We start from the raw sequence: 19,413 nt of genomic DNA, 5'->3' as shown, positions 1-19,413 counted from the left end.
CAATATTTTTTATTAAACATATACCTACCTAGTATCGTTTACAAAAATCTCATGAAATTATTGTATTATCACCGAACCTTGATAAATGTTCAAAGTTTGAATCTAAAACAGTCGGTTGCGTATAGATTCGAATGAAGCTAATAAAAGCGTGTTTATTGGAAATTAAACTAGTACATTTTCCCGTCAAAACTTAAAAAACAATTTATGTTGATATGTTGCTAAAATTTCTGAAAAAAAAGACGGGAGTGCCGGCAGAAGTGAAAACTTGATTATTAACGTTGAGCATGTTTGATATTGCACGCCTCATAAGCGAAGCGTTGAGGTGGGTACTACTGTCACTTCGCGCAAAACATCTGATTTTTCAAACTTAAAATGTCTTTATGTATCATACATTGCACTTGTGAGATAATACATACACACACATATTAAGAAAAAACACTATTTTTAACGTTCATGATATTTTTGATGTCATTTTTGTTATTTAAACTAGTTAAAAAACAGTTTAAAAAAGTTCTGTCTTGGACGTCCGTGTGTCTGTATGTGCGGATCCTTTTTCTTGTTAACACGATAGCGACCGAAATACTTTACTAATCAAGTCTTTTTTTTTCTCTTACGCTTGAGTATGCTCAGGAATAGAACCCTTTCATTTTTCAGGGTCTGATTCGATGTGGTTTAATTGTTATTAAATAAACAAAAATAATAATTAATAAATATTTATTAAAAAAAATTATGAGGCGTGCACTTTTGGATTTTCCAAATTATTTTGGAATGGTATCCGTCTGACGTTTTTTCGATCAGGTCACGTGTCCTGACGCCAGTTTAAGATTTTATACCCATTACAGAAAAAGTGCTCAACGCCGCTAAAGAAGTTTTCACTTCAAAAATGTGCCTGCTCTAGAAGCACAAGGTATACTTAACAGTACATACATAAAGTACACTGTACAGTAAGCACTAAGCATATTATCCAATACTAGCTGTGCTCCGCGGTTTCACCCGAACTAATCCGCTCCTGTTGGTCTTAGCGTGATGATATATAGCCTATAGCCTTTCTAACACCGAAAGAATTTTTCAAATCAGACCAGTAGTTCCTGAGATTAGCCTGTTCAAACAAACAAACTCTTCAGCTTGATAATATTATTATAGATGCGAACGATTGTCAGAAAATATCCTCACAAACAAGGTCTTATATTTTACGATTTAGATGCAATATAAATAGTTCTAAAAGCCTTCCACAGTCGCATTATTGCTTGAAAACATGCTAACCTCTACTGTGGCTTCCTTATATTTATAAACAAAGAGCATGTTGTGGGTTCAACACTTCCTATTTTGCGTTCTTTGCATAAACTTACCGATTGTTCGCTTAAGATGAATTTCTTAAATCAATATCCATGCGTTATATGCGTAAGCATTATGCAACTGTAGTAATACCTCAGTAATTAATTCAACAAACATTGACAATTCTGGAAATGTCATACCTAAATGATAACCACGTGTTACTAGTTACGTGTAGGTACGTTATTTTTACACTAATATCTTAGCAATAATTTGCCTTTAGCACATTTAAATTCAAACACTTCATTTATGTTTAAAAACAATTCTGGGAAACAAGATAACTAACATAGAATTGGGGCCGTATTATGATCCCTTGTTACCAGAAAGTTTACGCCGTGAATTAAAGTTACCTACTGCTACTGGCAAACTGTCTGGAAATTTGAGGTCGAACCACACACACACACACACACACACACACGGCCAAACCACATAAATAAGGATTATACAAATCTATTTTTCGAAGACCATTAAACTGGATGAGTATGTTCTTTATAAATTTTGGTACCCAGTACTTATATAAATAATTAATTTAGGCAGGTATCTCAAGGCTCAAGCATTTTATTAATACCATGACCTATGCCTAAAAAGGCTTATTTTTTCATCTTCACTACTAACCTATTATACCTATTTAGTAACAAAGTGAACTCCTAAAAACATAGAACCTTTAAAAACTAGATAGATATAAATATCTAGCCTAGCTAACAGTTTCTATAATTCTCTCAATTTGCTTAAGCATTAATCAATGCATATTGAATAATTTAAGTAAAGTTGTATTGTATAACTTATCATACTCAAATACTACGTAACAAATATCAGAATATGCAGGATTTATTGTATAAAAAAAACTAGAGCGTTGTCAAGGGACATCCGGATGGAACGAAGTGAAGTGAAGTAAAGAGAGAGAGACATACAGAGAACCACGCGCACGCCGCACGCCGCACAACTCTAGCAAAAAGTGTCGTGACAACTTTTCGTGAGAATTTTTTCCGTCTAGCCCCCTTTCACAACGCGCGATAAGGAACTTCGTTCCAACTATAAAAATTATAGAGTAAATATTTGTTGTGACCTGCTGTGACTAATGAAAGATAATAATTGTTGCTGTTTGTTTATGAAATAAATGAAATAAGTGTTTTTAAATCACGTTTTGTCATAATAACTTAGAACCTAGTAGCTTTCCGCCCGCATCATGGTCAAAAGAAATTCCCTTTTTCGCGTAAAAGAGTAGTCTATGTCATTATCCCCAGATACAACAATCATATCCTAAAGTCACTGCGTTGCAACGTGAAGGAAAGAAAAACAATCATACTTTCGCATTTGTTATATTAGTACATAATGATTAAATTTAATGAGTACTTATACTATGTTAAATTGCTAGTAAGGAACTATAGTCTAGACTAAAACTAAAGCTATTTTAAGTATCATGTGAAAGCCTACAACAAGTATTCTAAAAATAGAAACTGCACTGCTTCACTTTGCCTTGATTTCATATTCTTGTATTTTCGACTCGAATGTCCGTTTTACCACTGGTTTATTTTGTTGCAGATTGCAATAATTTTTTTTTTATACTTTTGTATTATAAGTTTGTACATATATTTAATCAAACCTAGGTTCGTAAATATCCTATCTTTATCAAAATCAGATGACTACAATTGATAGAAAACAACATTAACAACGAAATAATTAATTATGACAATAATCGTCATCATAATATAAAAATGTCAAACATGGAATATTTATTATTTTACTTATGGTCCATTGAAAAGTTACATTTGGGGTCGCATTTTTTAGAGGACGCAATTTTATTTTTTTGATGTGTAGGGGGGGTTAGTGTGAAGCTATCACCAAGTTTGTGGGGTCGCCACCCTTGTCCCACGGCCGCCATTTTGAAAATAGCGGTTGAAATGGTTTTTACGATATATCTCTTAAACTATTTATCTGATAATAAAACAATGTTAACATTATAAGTTGCAAATTAAATTCTCTACAACTTAGGTTCAGTAACTTTTTGTCGTAGAACTATAAACAAAAAAGTTATAAGCGAAAATGTTCAGAAATTAGAGATGTTTATATTTTTCAATAAAACTTTTTTTTATAAGTTTACGAAGAAATTATATCAGACCATTTTTGTAGATTGTTTTTCGTAGAACAACTTTTATTTACAACATTTTTTCATTAAGTAAATAGCTAAGGTTTTACAGCCATCCGAAGTGAGTACTATTTTAAGTAGTCTTTACTATACAGAATACGATATATTATGTGTGTACTAATAATAATTTGTCACCAGTAATTATTTTATTTTTGTTATAATAATATTTTTAATAATTAATTTTACAATATTATTAATAATTAATTATTGAATCTTTTCCCCACAACCCAGGAGGTAGAGTCTGGAAGTGCGTTTTTTTTACGTCGAAAAGCAGGGCTGAAATGTTCTGCAGTGTGCTTCCATTGTTGTGGAGTCTGGGAAAAGAGCCAATAGCCAATTTATTATGTATAGTTACTACTGAAAAATAGTACTCACTTCTGAGCGCTGTAAAACCTTAGCTATTGACGTAATGAAAAAATGTTGTATATAAAAGTTGTTCCTCGAAAAACAATCTACAAAAATAGTCTTATATCATTTCTTCGTAAAATGATAAAAAAAAAGTTTTATTGAAAAATATAAATAGCTCTAATTTCTGAACATTTTCGCTTATAACTTTTTTATTTATAGTTCTACGACAAAAAGTTACTGAATCAAAGTTGTAGAGAATTTAATTTGCAACAAATAATGTTAAAATTGTTTTATTATCAGATAAATAGTTTAAGAGATATATCGTTAAAACCATTTCAACCGCTATTTTCAAGATGGCGGCCATGGGACAAGGGTGGCGACCCCACAAACTTGGTTTTAGCTTCACACTGACCCCCCCCTACACATCAAAAAAATAAAATTGCGTCCTCTAAAAAACTCAAGGTCAGGCCTAAAAAATGTAAAATTTCAATGGATCATTGTCAGTCCTCTGTTAGCGAACAATAAATGTATTTTCCATTGCGCAAGCCTCGGCAAATTAAAAGGAAAAGAAATCAAATCCGCTTAACGATAAGTAATTATAAATTCTTCTGAGTAAAACATCAGCTTGTTATCATCGTAACTGCAGTTAGTATTTAATACCTTTTAGCTTTTTGTGCTTAGCTTATACATGGTTCCGTTAAGTATAGCGTCTGAGAACTTAACTGTCTATTGTCCTAAGTCATAATAACTTATAAGTAAGTGACATAATAACTTGTAACTAAGTTATTAAGGCCAATTAATACGTGGTATAAGACAATGTAAAAAAAATGTAAGTCAGGTTTTCGCGTCTAAGTATGCTGAAGCAATGTTCGTGAATATATTAGCATGAAGATAATTACAGCATTTTTCTTTTAACTCATTGAGCCCCAAGCGGCCCGATCGGTCCCAGACACAATAGATTTTCTATTGTGTCTGTGGTTCCGGGGCCTGAGTTATTAAAATTAAATTTGATATTAGGGATGGTATTTCATAAATGGGCCAAGTATGACACGTGCGAGCGAAGCCAGCAGAAATCTTTTAAATATGTAATTGGTTTATTCATTCTACAATTATTAATCTATAAATTAATACATAATAAAATTAAACAACATACCAAGGCGATGGTACTGTAGTAATTTGACTATTCATGATCTATAAATTAATACATAATAAAATTAAACAACATACCAAGGCGATGGTACTGTAGTAATTTGACTATTCATGAGCCCTTAGCAATATGAAAAAAAATATTGTGTGTACCTAACATGCATAATGCATATAGTTATATTTGAAATACTTTCGCGATCAACATCATAACGCGAACGTTATCATATAATTAACGAAATAACGTTGTATTGTTTGTATGATATTGTTCTATTATAGGTGAAAAAGTTTTCATATTAAGACTGTTCGGTTCTTAGCAAGCACATAAATCCATTGACTTGATATTGAAAAAAATCAAAACATGATTGACGATTGTACTTTCAGCCAAATTCTTTTTGGAGATCTTTTTTTACCTATAACTAAACAGTCCCTAATATTTAGTCCTACATCTTTATAGACATGTATGAAAGATCTCGCAAGAATAAATCATCAGTATGATTGTTACACACTAAGATTATGCAATGTAATGTGGGCAGAATGACAATGCACAGAGACTTAAGCAATTTTAACCGCACAGATTAACGATAAACGTCTATATTTATTATAATTCTATTTGCATTACGTAAATATCTAAAAGGATTAACGGTTCTTACAGTATATTTTGTGTAATAATAAATAATGCAGGGTTCGATCAAGCTAGTTTGTTTAAGCTCGTTCAAAGCTCGTTACAGCTTATATCCGTCCTGCTTATAAGATGATAAGATTTTTAATTTAAAGGGGCTTCCAAGTTTTATTTATTAAAACAACTTTATAAACTAACTGCTATATATTATACAACTATATATAACCATAACTATATTAGAAATTAACACACATTCTAGAAAGACAATCAGCTTTTTAACTTTAAAAAAAATCCTTAGTTTATTACTACACAGTGTTGAGATAAGAAAAGATACCAAATTTCAATTAAATAATAAAAATGCCAATGCTCTCTATAACGCATCTTTCCCTACATCAAGTAAAATGCAAAACAGGTATGTGACTAACGCATTGTGCAGTTCATTTCAAACGGGTTTCCTTTAAGATCGATTTTACACACACTGTATTGATTTTTGTATGTCTACCTACATAAGAAAATATGAAATGAACTTTCAGAAATAATTTGTAAGGATATAATATTAAGTACCTAACTAACCGCGCCGCGCGGTATCACCCGCGTGGCTCCCCTCCTGTTGGTCTTAGCGTGATGATAAATGGGATATCTAACACCGAAAGAATTTTCAAATCGGACCAGTAGTTCCTGAGATTAGCGCGTTCAAACAAACAAACAAACAAACTCTTCATTTATAATACCTATTAGTATAGATAAGGAATATGGTTCATTTGAAATAAAAAAAATTATTTTTTAAAGCAGAACATTTTTCAATGGTATTAGATGACAACCAACGCCATGAGGGCAGTCGAGATGGACCCTTTTGCTAAATCCCTGTGTTCAATAAAATACACATTTGAAGGCATCGAAAAGCAGGAGGCATTTTCCTGTTTAGGTAGCGTGATTGTTTTATTTTAATTACGACAACAACTTAATCAATTTTAAGCATTCAGAAACAAATACTCTGCCTACTATAAATATAATAATACTGTCTACTAATAAGTGGTGTTCTAAGTATTAAAAATCAGTTCACAAGAACTTAAATCAGAAATAATAATGTATACGGTGCTTTACATTATATCTCGAGAGATAGCGGATACAGTGAAATGTTGGCTAAGGTCAGTTGAGGTCAAATTCTTTGCCGTTAATAAAACCTTATTTTCTTATCTTTCTCGCATTATGGCTTCATAGTTTATACTAATCTTTATTATATGTTAAATAAAATCACCTGCACAATATGATGAAATTAAATGGTACATATTACTTTTTCCTATAGGTAGGTATACTTACGTATGCGATCGACGTAGCTGTAGGTCACACTAAAATGATTTAATTATTTTGATTTAAGCGATGTACAATAATTTATATATGTATTTGCAAAGTAGTTATGAAGAAACACATCTAGGGTCATTGCGCCTGTTCGCGTCCACATGCCTATTCGCGTCCATTTTGCGGATATCTTTTAGAAAATTCACGAAAATAAGTATACTTTAAGTAAAATTGTGATAAGAAAAATTTCCGATAATACCTCAATGTATAAGAGACATGCATACATATTCAAAATATGCCTGCGCACCGCTTATCCTATTTAAAAAAAATATTTAATTTTGGCTATTAAACGAGAAAGCTAAAACGCGCGGGATTTTGAGAAAAAAATAGTGCGTAGCGTCGCGTTTGACGGTAAGTATCTTATCGTTAAATGTGAATTTTTGAATATGTAACTGTTTCTTTACTTTGCTAACAAAACATGGAATAGTATGGATTATAAATCAGCTAATTTATTTTACAATTAATAGCTAAAATAAGGTGGACGCGAATTACTACACCGAATTTGTACAACTTCCATTTTGCGTCCATGGTGGGCGCAAACTATACCTATAGTGCATAACAATAGAACATATTGCGTCCACATTGTTTTTCATTACGTAGCAATGAATTGTTTGTTAAAATATGTAATTTAAAATAGACTGTAAATTTTTGACTAAGACTACAAGTTGATAATTAAAATTTTCATTCAAATTAGCTAATTTTTATGCTATTTTTTCATTTTAAAATGGGTATTCTAAGAATGAGACTAGTATCTTTGAGAATGAGAGTCAATAAGTCTGTGGTTAAGAAAATAATATAAACAAAAAAGAAATTTAATTCATTATAAACTAAAAAATAGGGTAGGTAGGTAATCTTAATAGAACTGATTATTATTTATTTACATAACGTTACTTTGTTTTTTGTTAATTTTTAGTTATATTATTGATGAGAAGATAAATATAAAAATAAGTTTTTCCAGTTTCCTTACAGTGAATTATATTAATAATATGTTGATTTTAGGGTTCCGAACCTCAAAAGGAAAAACCGGAATCCTTGTAGATCACATATCATACATCAGTATCACTTTGATATCCGTCCGTCTGTATGTCCGTCTGCCGGTCTGTCTTTCTGTCAAGACCCTTTTTCTCAGTAACGCGTGGAGGTATAAAGCTGAAATTTATATTGAATACTCAAGTCTACGGTCCCTTGAAGCAGTGAAAAAATCAAACTTATAAGCCAAAGCAATCAAAAGATACAGCCGTTTATGCTGCAAATTTTCGCAAATTTCTACATTCGCAAGGGAATCAAAACCTACAGGGTACTTTACGTGAACACAGACACTTTAAGTTTGGTACGAAGCAACGTCCTATAGCACAAATAAGGGAAACATTGAAAAAATAATCATTTACAGTTAAAACATATGAAAAAAAACCAGGTTAATACGGAACCCTCGGTGTGCGCGTCCCATTCGCATTTGGCCAGTTTTTATTAAATAACTATATTCGTAAATGAATAATTTATTAAAATCTAATTTTTATTTGCATTTATCTGATAAAATATCACCCAATACACTCTTAATTCCTTTTCTAAGCTGGTGGACGCGAACTGGTCCACGGGTGGACGCAAACTGGAATTTTTGGACGCGAACTGGGTAAAACGCCTAATTCTGCTATTTGTCTAGATAAATAAAAACCACATGATATTTCCAACACAATTGAAAGTAAATCTTAAAATAGACTATGTAATGAACACGTTACATAAATTTTGAGTTGAAATTTGTTCTGGAACATTTTTATTTTCTCCTTCAAACTTTCCAACTGCACTAAGTGGACGCGAACAGGCGCAATTACTAATATAATAAAAATAAATCGCTAAATGTGTTGGTGAGCGCAAAACTCAAAAACGGCTGAACCGATTTCGTTATTTCTTTTTTTATAATATTCCTTGAAGTACGAGGGTCGAGGATACCTAGTTCTTATGGGGAGAAAACGTAAACACGTAGCGTTACGACGTAAGAGGTGAATCTTGGCCGATTTAATGATGACCAGGTTTGAATGATTTTCAAATAACAGCTGGTAAGGACCGGCAGTAATAAATATAAAATTATTATGTAAAATTCAAAGACCTCAAAAGGTGGGTGACCTATCTGCATCCACTGAGGCGTTCACATTTAACTTTTTCGGTCATTTATTATATAAACAAAAATGTATAAAATATAAATGCAATATTCATGTAAGTATGAACATATTCCCTTAACTTTCGCAATTTCAAGATCAAAATTATATATCGTATTCATTATTTACAGTAACAATCCCAGTGCTAAACTTCGGCATGCTAATGGGCTGGCAGTCGCCCATGACGCCGATCCTGCAATCAATCGACGGGCCCGCGCCCGAACCGATCAGCGATGAGACGATCTCCTGGATGGCATCTATCACCTTCTTCCCGTCTATATTCTGTGGCGTCCTGGTCGGGGATCTGGCGGACCGGTGGGGCAGGAAGACCACGACCATGTTGACTTCTCTTATGCTTGTGGTGAGTTAAATTCCTAGTTATATTGGTAATCTGAATGCGTAAATCAACTATATAAAAATAAGTCGGGTTTTCCTTCCTGACGCTATAACTCCCGAACGCACGAACCGATTTCACGGTTTTGCATTTGTTGGAAAGGTCTCGGGCTCCGTGAGGTTTATAGCAAAGAAAAGGTGTCTCTGGTGGCGAAACGGAGTTCGCCCGGTTTGCTAGTTGGTAATAAATATTGTTAAAGTTAATCAGAAAGGATGTGTGTATGTGTGTATGGAGCTTTTACTTACTTACAATATAAATTAGCTTTTCCAATTACAAAGTTATAGGTAGTTAGCGCATTTGGAATGAAAATTGTAACTTCTTCTATTGAGGATAGTTTTAAATTTTAATTAATATCACATAGATTTAGAATATAATATTATGTTAAAATAAATGGTCATAGCAGAATTATTATAATTACTAGCGGTCCGCCCCGGCTTCGCCCGTGGTACATATTTCGCAATAAAAGGTAGCCTATATGTTCTTTCTAAGGGTCTAAAGATTATCTGTGCCAAATTTCATCAAAATCGGTCCAGTAGTTTATGCATGAAAACCATACGTACATACATACATACATAATATTAGTATAGATTAACTTGGTAGGTCTACAAATTATACTTGATGGAATTCCGAATTACCTACATATTGTAGCCAAAACCTGTAGTTGTTAAGGTTTCCTTTTAAATCATGTTACTATAAATATAATAATCTATTTATAAATTATAAGTCATCAGTATATCATTTATCATTACATGATGTTATATATACCGCTGACCTGTAACCTCTCATTAAAATCTATACTACGAAGCGAATTTTATTTACTATATTTTTATCAAATTAACGTAAGATGATAAGGGTTTTCGGAGACAGAAAAATCGAGAAATATGCGTATATTTGTCCTACATAAATTTAATAGATAGGTTAAGAGTTAAAAATTACATAGATAAAACAGAAAATACAAGTCAAAGTATAGACCCAGACATTAATTACGTGTTAGGATTATCGTACTAATATTAAATTAAATTAAGAAAGAAACAATAATACATATATGTATTTCATTTTTATTAAGTAGGTACCTACACTTTACCTACAGATCTAGGTATACAGTTTGACATCTATTGCAGAAAGGAAAGTAGAGTTTGAAAAAATGTAAATTCCTTAAATCTCATCATAAATTCATTTTAAACTCTGCTAAAGTTAAAGTACTAATTTAACATGTACCTAATTATATTTCTATCTCAATCATATTTCCAAAATTACCTTTTTTATAAGTTTAAAGTGGGTAGATAAATAAACAATCTATAAAACATCAAGCACAAAGAAAATTTTGCATAATTTGTCTCTGACCTGAATGAGGCATTGAAATATACAGGGTGTCCCACTGTTGGTATACTAAGCTCAAAGGAGGTAATAGTTTTGCCTACGCTGAGTACGTAAAAATTACTTAAAAAATTCCAGACGCATTTTTTTTTTCCAAATAGATGAATTCTTAAAACTCTATGTGTACACCCCTAAGAAGCAGCCCGCCCATTTTTGCCACTAGCACGTGAGCTATCGTTTAAGATTATGTTTTCATAGACAAAAAGCTCACATTAGAGAAGCGGTATATGACGGCTGCGCGAAGCTAGAGAAGAAAACATGGATTTTCAGGAAAAATTTAACAAAAATTTTTTGATGTAATTTTGTTGTTAATGTATTTTTTACGTGATCAGTGTATGCAAAACTACACGTCCCTTCGCGCTTAGTATACCAATGGTGGGACACCCTGTATAATAATATATTTAATTTTACAACAATTTGCAAACACGTCAGTAATTGTATATGTATAATGAGTTATTATTTCTTATACAATTCACATGAGATTGCGTTAAAAGATAAATTGAATTTGACTTAATTGAATATAAAGTAAATACCGAGATAAAGTTAAGAAAAACCTCCGTCAGATAGAGTATTATTCACTTGTATAATATTTATTCTAAATATTTAAATAAACGATATAATCCATCTTGGATCGATCCTAATTTTCTAATATATAAAATTCTCGTGTCACAAGTCACAACTCACAGTTTTCGTTGCCATACTCCTCCGAAACGGCTGGACCGATTCTCATGAAATTTTCTGTACATATCGGGTAAGTCTGAGAATCGGCCAACATCTATTTTTCATATGTAGGTACCAAGGGCGAAGCCGGGGCGGACCGCTAGTCTAATATATAAAATTCATATCGCGATGTTTGAAGTTAAACTTAACCGATTCTCATGAAATTTTCTGTGCATATCGGGTAGATCTGAAAATCGGTCAACATTTATTTTTCATACCCCTAAGTGATAAGAGTAGGGCAACGTTTGCTGGGACAGCTAGTATACCTACTATACCATATATTATTCTTATATAGGACATGTAACATTGGAATACGAACCAGTCACCAGATAACCCATTTTGCAATCTCTGATCACGCTTGTCTCACAACTTTACCAAGCAGTTCTAACTACTTCATACCCCATTAAATCGGTATATTATCATAAACTAAATACACGCTTAGTAATTATAGTCTCTTATCTATATGATTGCGTGGTTTTATTATATTATTTAATAAAGAATTAAATTATAATATAAATTAAGTTCGATCTACAATTGCGAAACCCATGATTAATGTTTTGCATAAGATATTTAATTCAATGGAAATTTATTTATTGATAAAATGTAAATCTGTTTTATACAAATAATTAACACGTAATATGAAACGTGGATTAAATAAATAAATAATATTACAGTTCTAGATCTTTGTCTAATATTATTTCTCTAAAATATTATGTGATTATATGAGACGTATTTTTTGCCGCGTTTTTAATTTTTAATTATTTTTAAATGAAACTTCTTTTGGCGCGTTGAGAGTAAAATTTCAAGGTTGCGTCATGGCAATACCGTCACGTCATGGAGTAAGGCGACGATTTTGGTTTTTAACTCGGCACACACGCTCTTTTTAATATTTATGAATTTGTATAGATACGTTATGTTCTTTTTTTTTTCGGATTTAATTATAGTCTAAACTCTAACCTTTCCGCTTGCGTCTTCGTCCACAAAATCAAAGGAAAACTCGCATAGTTACCAGTGGAATTTCCAGAGATAAAACCTATCCTACTTCCTTGCTCACATCTCAAACTATGTTTGTACCAAATCTTTTATCTTTGATACAGACTTGAACTTCATACTATGATAAATGAGTTACGGTAGAATGGCAAAAATACATTTATAAGATATCATTTTTTTATGTAGATAACTTTTATTTTTAAAGAATAGAAAAAAACGATCACGAGGATGGAATTTGAACCCGCGTTTTTCGCCATGCCGGAGCAACGCCGGAGGCCGTATTATGACCTTATTCCCAGTCAGTTTACGCCGTGAATTGAACTGACTGGCAAATTCATATTTTACCATAATTAACCATGACTGGTTATTGCGATCATAATATGAATTTGCCAGTAAGTTCAATTGACGGCGTTATCTGTCTGGAAATAAGAGGTTATAATACGGCCCCTGATCTCTCGGGTACCCGACCCCACCAGAGCAATTGAATTTATACTATACTCTTTCGGTTTATGTGTCTAAAAGATGTCCCTAGTTTAATTTTATTCATAATATTGTACATTTTCAGATAAGTTGGAGTATAACTCTGTTCTCGCTTCGGCCATGGGCTCTCATCGCGTCACGGGCGGTGGCCGGGCTGGCTTGCGCGGGCTGCTATGTCGTCACACCATTGTATTTGAAGGAGGTAAGTTATTTTAACTATTATTTGATTGATTCATTATTTGTGTAGCAAATCGTTAAGTTTATGAGGAGATAAGAAGGATGGATGGATATGATGGCGTGACTTGATATGGCTGTATAAACACTTGTAAATTGATAAATTGAGATGGGTATGTATTTACTTTAATCTACTCGTAAATGAGTAGAGAGCTAGAGGACATAAGAATCAATTAAATAAAAACTTATAAAATTATCATTTTTTTAGTTTAAAAATTGATTCTATCCTTAATTCGTTTCTAAAGTTGCATTTTGGTTTTTACAAAAAACAATAAATCGCCAGATCAATGACCAATAAATTATACTATAATACTTACCTATAATTATTAAAGTTATTTCTTAAATCTTACACCCATATAAAAAAAGTTACTTACTTAAAATTAAAATAACCAAATTAAAAATTCTCCTATGGCATATGCATTTTATAACAATATGTAACTTTTCAAAACTTTCAGATAGCATCCGACAAAATCCGCGGTGCGTTAGGTTCCCTTTTCATCCTGGTTCAGAACTTTGGTTACCTGGTGGTCTACGTGGCGGGAGACGTGATGTCTTTCGCAGCTGTCATGTGGATATGTACAGCTATACCTGTTCTGCATCTTTTGGTGTTCCTAGCGATGCCGGAGACACCAGTTTTTCTAGTCAAACAAGGGAAATTTAAGGTTGGTATATTTATTTATTGAAATACTTTATTGTAGTTAAAAAGGATAAATAAAAAAAGTTAAAAAGGATAATAGGTAAGAAATTCAAGGCTTCAATTAAAACTTGTAACAATTAATGTGTTTTATGCTGAACATTAAATGAAATGGACATGATAATTAATTTTTTATCTCTTTAATAATAAGCAGGTACAGAATCTCATATTCTTATTACATATATTGTTTCGTTCACATTATATATTATATAATGCCACCAATTTTTTAATATTACTCTCAAGTATGTCTAATTTCTATAAATTTTACGTTTTCTTAACAAAATATTATAAAGATTTTGACTTTTGACCTTATTTTGCGAATAAAAACAGCAGCATTTAAAATAGCATAAAGAATAATATTAGATACGATTCATATTCGCCTTCAAGTTAATCGTCCTTTCATCATATATTTATAAGGAAATAAAATAAATAAAACAAATTCTGTTCTGAGAAATCTTAATCGGAAATACCAATAAATATTAAATATAATAAAACAATCTCAAGTGAGATGTTTCTAAGAAAGATATGAATATAAATATAATTTTATACTGACGTTGATAAAAACCCGTTTCATTTGAAACTTGCAAGTACCTAATGTAGAGATCAGAGAACAGACTGAATAAAATAAATTTTCATAAAAATGTTTAGCGCTAAAAAATATATTTATATACTGCGACGATGTTTGCATACATTTGTATTATTTAGTAGATTTTTGCAAAATGGAACTACCTATACTAATATCTATACTTTTTAATACATATTATAAAGCTTGAAGAGTTTGTTTGAACGCGCTTATTTCAGGAACTACTGGTCCGATTTGAAAAATTCTTTCAGTGTTAGATAGCCCATTTATCGAGGAATGTTATAGGCTTAAGTATCATCACGCTAAGACCAACAGGAGCGGAACCATGCGGGTGAAACCGCGGGGCGCAGCTAGTAAATTCTATACTAAAACCTTCCTCTTGAATCACTATCTATTAAAAAAACGCATCAGAATCTGTTGCGTAGTTTGAAAGATATATAGCATTCAACAGGGACAGAGAACAGGGACAGGGACAGAGAAAGCGACTTTGTTTTATACTATGTAGTGATGACTACGAATGTTTATTCCTTTATGTTTTACTTAAAGATTTATTTATTTTGTAGGAAGCCCGTGCCGCTCTAGCCTGGTTACGTAATACCTCTGTAGAAGATAAGGATTTAGAAGAGGAAGTCCAGCAGATGGAGAGGGAAGAAGAATACGCCAAATCTATGGAAAAGGCCTCTTGGAAAAGTTTATGTGAGTCACTATCACCAGTTTAATTATTATCAACCTCCTTTTACTAGGTATAAGATTTTATTCTAGGATCTATGTTTGTTATTCTTTCACGTAAAAACTACTGAACCGATTATAATTAAATTTGGTATGTAGGTAGTTGAAGACCAAGTATAAGACATAGGCTACTTTTTATCCCGGAAATTCCATATGAACGGGAAAAATGCGGCTTTTTCTTTGATAACGCGGACGAGCCGCGGGCGGAAAGCTAGTATTGAATAAATCGTGTCAAAAACAACAATATTATTACTACCTTATTTTAGTATCCAATATTCATATAACATTCTTACCAAAATAACGAACATATTCAACAATTTTCGAACGAACGAAATTTTAATAAGTGACTACCATGTGACTACCATCAAATATTGAAATTTTTGTTTACTAAGTTTATTTATACATTAAATACGAAAATAATTAAATAATTCAACAATTTCTATTCACAGTTAAAGACAAGAACACATTCCAAGCCTTCAGAATATCTCTCAACGTCATGTTATCTCAAGAAACATGCGGGTACCTCGTAGTACTAATGTACGCTGGTTCTATATTCGATCAAGCGTCTCAATCTATTAGCTTGAAGTTAAGTCCCAATAAGCAGACGATTGTGGTTGGGGTTATACAGCTCTTGGGGTCGATTGTGGCCAGCTGTATTGTGGAGAAGACTGGGAGGAAGGTGAGAAAAACGTTGATAATATTACTAATCACCTGATCACCTGATCAGAAAAATAACATTTTTATTAAAAACAAAATCCTGAGGATGAACATAACCCTGAAATTTTTATTTTTTATTAAAGATCTAAAAATAAGCTAAACTTATTTAATTTAGATATAATCAGAAAATTCTTCACAGATTTTTAGATGCAACGTAAAATATCCCTAGTTTTTATACAGGGTGTAATCGTTAAGTGTGCACAAGCGATTATTCCGTAACTATTGCAGATGGAAGGGTATGGGAGGGTTTAAAGTTAATTTTTTGATATTTGTCGTTTTATTTTTAAAAATTTATTATGACCACTTTCGATATCAGTTTAAAGTTTTTTGATATCTGTAATATTTACGGAATAATCGCCTGTGCACACTTAACGATTACACCCTGTATAGCGGGCATTAGGTCACAGATTAGATACTAGGTAGGGTGGCGTGATTTTTAGTGTGGGACGGTCCCCTGAGTTATGTGTCTATTTACTGATACTTGTGTTTTATCATATAGGTACTAACTACTAACATACCCGAATATAACAGTATTTGACTGATCGGTTGTCTTGGTTGGTTGACAGGGCCACTGCCTTCCAAGCCAAAGGTTGTGGGTTCGATTCCCACCCGGGGCAAATATTTGTGTGATGAACATAGATGTTTGCTTTGTGTCTGGGTGTTAATTATCTTTATAAGTATTTATTTAAAACTAGCTTTCCGCCCGCGGCTTCGCCCGCGTTTTCAAAGAAAAATCCGTTCCCGTAGGATTTCCGGGATAAGACCTATCCTATGTCCTTTCTCGGGTATCAAAATATATCTATACCAAATTTCATGCAAATTGGTTCAGTAGTTAAGGCGTGATTGAGTAACAGACAGACAGACAGAGTTACTTTCGCATTTATAATATTAGTATTTAAAATTATATAATATGTATGTTTATCAGCCATTTGGTTCTATAGCACAAGCGAAAGCTTAGTATGGGATCAGATCCTGCCGTGTGTGAAAATTGTCCTGAAATATAAAAAAAAAATAAAAATAAATAATTTGTATAAAATATATCATAGAATGAATGTTTCCCCAGTGGCTCCTAGCGGGCACGTCCCTAGCGACCGGTGTGTCGATGCTGTGTCTGGGCGCGTGGTTCTACGTGACGTCGCTGGGCGGCTGGCTGCCGGGCTGGCTGCCCGTGCTCGCCATGTGTCTGTGCATCTTCTCTGACGCCGCGGGGTACCAGCCCGTGCCGTATGTTATCACGTCCGAGTTGTTTTCTTTTCAAGTGAGTTAATATTTTTTTTGCTTATATTATTGAGATCAATATAAATTTATAAAGAATAGGAAAAATTCGATCACGAGGCGGGACTCGAACCCGCATCCTTTTGCGCCATTCCGGGGCCTAACTAACTCAGCCACTCGTGACCCGCCAGAGCAATCGAATTTATTCTATTCTTTCAGTTTTATGTGTCTGGAGGGACACACCACTTATTAAGATCAGTTTCGTGAAAGAAAAACTCATTTTTTTTTCTCTCACGGGCCTTCTTTACAATGGGCAGCGTTAGTCGAGTAGAAGCAATCAAGATAAAGGGCCTAAGTCTATGATCGGCGGTTATTGTAAATGTTTATTCATTATCGCCGTAAAGGAGCAAACATTAAAGAGCATTTGTTACGTTAACGCTGCCCATTGTGAAAAGGTTCCATTATATTATGCCTGTATTATAGGTAATACTGTTTTTAACGCGATAATATTATGAACCTAGTAAGTACCTACTCCATGAGGCTAAGCTCACCTTTTTTTAAAAGTTTAATGAACTAGCGAACGAATTTAGTTAAAGTTTGAATTAGATGCTCAGCTAATAGTATTTTAGTAAATTCTGGAAAAAAAGCATTCAATGAATCCTACAAAAGCAAATAGCGTTATTTATGAAAATAAATCTACCTCTTCCCTTGCTTTTATTTAAATAAACTCACTATCTTTTCATTATAAACTTCCAATAATATTCTAATATCTCTTTCAGCATCGTGGCATGGTAACATCAATAGTGAGCAGCGTGGACGCCCTGAGCGACTTTCTCCAAACAAAAGCATACGATCCAATGCTAAAATTGCTCGGAATCCACTGGGTTTTCATATTCTTCTCCTGTATTTGCTTTCTGGGAACATTATACACTGTTCTGTACGTACCAGAGACTAAAGACAGAACTGTAGAAGAAATATACGCTATTCTAGAAGACGGAAGAAAGAAAGTTAAAAGGAAAGATCTAGAAAAAGGCAAAGAAGTTAGTAGATTATAAGGAAGATACTCGAATGCGGATTTATCTGTGGACAGTATTTTAATAGTAGAAAATGTCTTAATACTCAAAGAAAAAAAAAGTTTTGCAATAAATCTCTCTTATCCTTTTCAAACACCCGTTTCATATAAAAGAACGTGGATTATTTAAAAAAAATTAAATACAAATTCTCATATAATTACCTAGTTTCTTCAATTCTTCGTCTTTCTTTCATAAGTGATTTCCTTACTTTAAATAGTAATTTAGTACTTAAATTGATTTTGTATAACAAACAGGAGGAACGAATAAAACCCCAAAAACAGAAAACATCACTTTCCTTTCGAAAATAACGGTACAGAAAGTTGTGTAAAACATTATGATAAAATAAACAAATAAAATATATTTATTCTATATCTCTGCTTCAAAATAACATTCCATATTACATAACGACGAAATTCAGGTGAATTCTCCTAATCACTTTCCTAATAAATAGTTTTTTTTTTTATGTTTAAGTAATATTTGATAATTTGTGGATGGAATAACAAATGTATGAATTAATACTTAATGATTGTAAATTGTACTTAATACAAAACAAATGTGAATGGATAATTTTTAATGAAGTCGTTGAAATGTAAAAATAATACAGTAAATTTTTTAAATACCGTCATATTGCTATTGTATCAATATTTCTAATTAATATTTTTTGTACCTACTATACTTAAAAAAAAGACGTGTGTCACTCGGGAACTGCCGCGGTAAAGCTATTGCATGCTATGCCTTCAAGCCACACCTCCGCGCCCGTCGGAGTGGGGAGCGTGAGGTTTTTTCGTTACGGAATTTCTAGATTCGGTCCCCGCGATCAAGGCCCGCGATAGAAGCTATGCAATAGCTTAAAACTCAAGTGTATCATACACCACCTTAGCAAGTAAACTCAAGTTCATTTGCTTAAATAACAGAATTTATAATATGAGATTTCTATTCTAAGCTAAATAACAAAATAAATATTTACATTTTAACATACAGATTTTATAAAAATATTTTATAAAATTTTAATAAAATCTAAATAATTTAGCTACAATTGCTCAGTGTTTTTTGTTAAAAAATACGTTTTAATGTTTTATAATTATTATTTAAAAAGAAAAAAAA

At 32.5% G+C, this 19,413-nt stretch overlaps 1 protein-coding gene across 1 annotated transcript in view; it reads left to right on the top strand.

The window, feature by feature from the left end:
• LOC149897545 (solute carrier family 2, facilitated glucose transporter member 8-like) overlaps positions 1 to 18,673 on the top strand; it is a 32,955-nt gene extending 14,282 nt beyond the window's left edge. Inside the window, exons 3-9 of the mRNA XM_090116386.1 lie at positions 9,235 to 9,464; positions 13,150 to 13,266; positions 13,754 to 13,960; positions 15,139 to 15,271; positions 15,754 to 15,983; positions 17,085 to 17,279; positions 18,016 to 18,673. Coding sequence (XP_089972512.1) covers positions 9,235 to 9,464; positions 13,150 to 13,266; positions 13,754 to 13,960; positions 15,139 to 15,271; positions 15,754 to 15,983; positions 17,085 to 17,279; positions 18,016 to 18,291 — 1,388 coding nt within the window. The 3' untranslated portion in view covers positions 18,292 to 18,673. The remainder of the gene's footprint in view (positions 1 to 9,234; positions 9,465 to 13,149; positions 13,267 to 13,753; positions 13,961 to 15,138; positions 15,272 to 15,753; positions 15,984 to 17,084; positions 17,280 to 18,015) is intronic.
• The last annotated feature ends 740 nt before the right edge of the window (positions 18,674 to 19,413 follow it).

The sequence above is a fragment of the Colias eurytheme genome, chromosome 25, assembly GCF_061535395.1.
Source record: "Colias eurytheme isolate Ceu_HAF_F1 chromosome 25, ilColEury1 Martin Lab GWU primary, whole genome shotgun sequence".
NCBI classification, from domain to species: domain Eukaryota; kingdom Metazoa; phylum Arthropoda; class Insecta; order Lepidoptera; family Pieridae; genus Colias; species Colias eurytheme.
The sequence above is the reverse complement of the archived record's forward strand: the minus strand, read 5'-3'. Positions and strand labels throughout refer to the sequence as shown.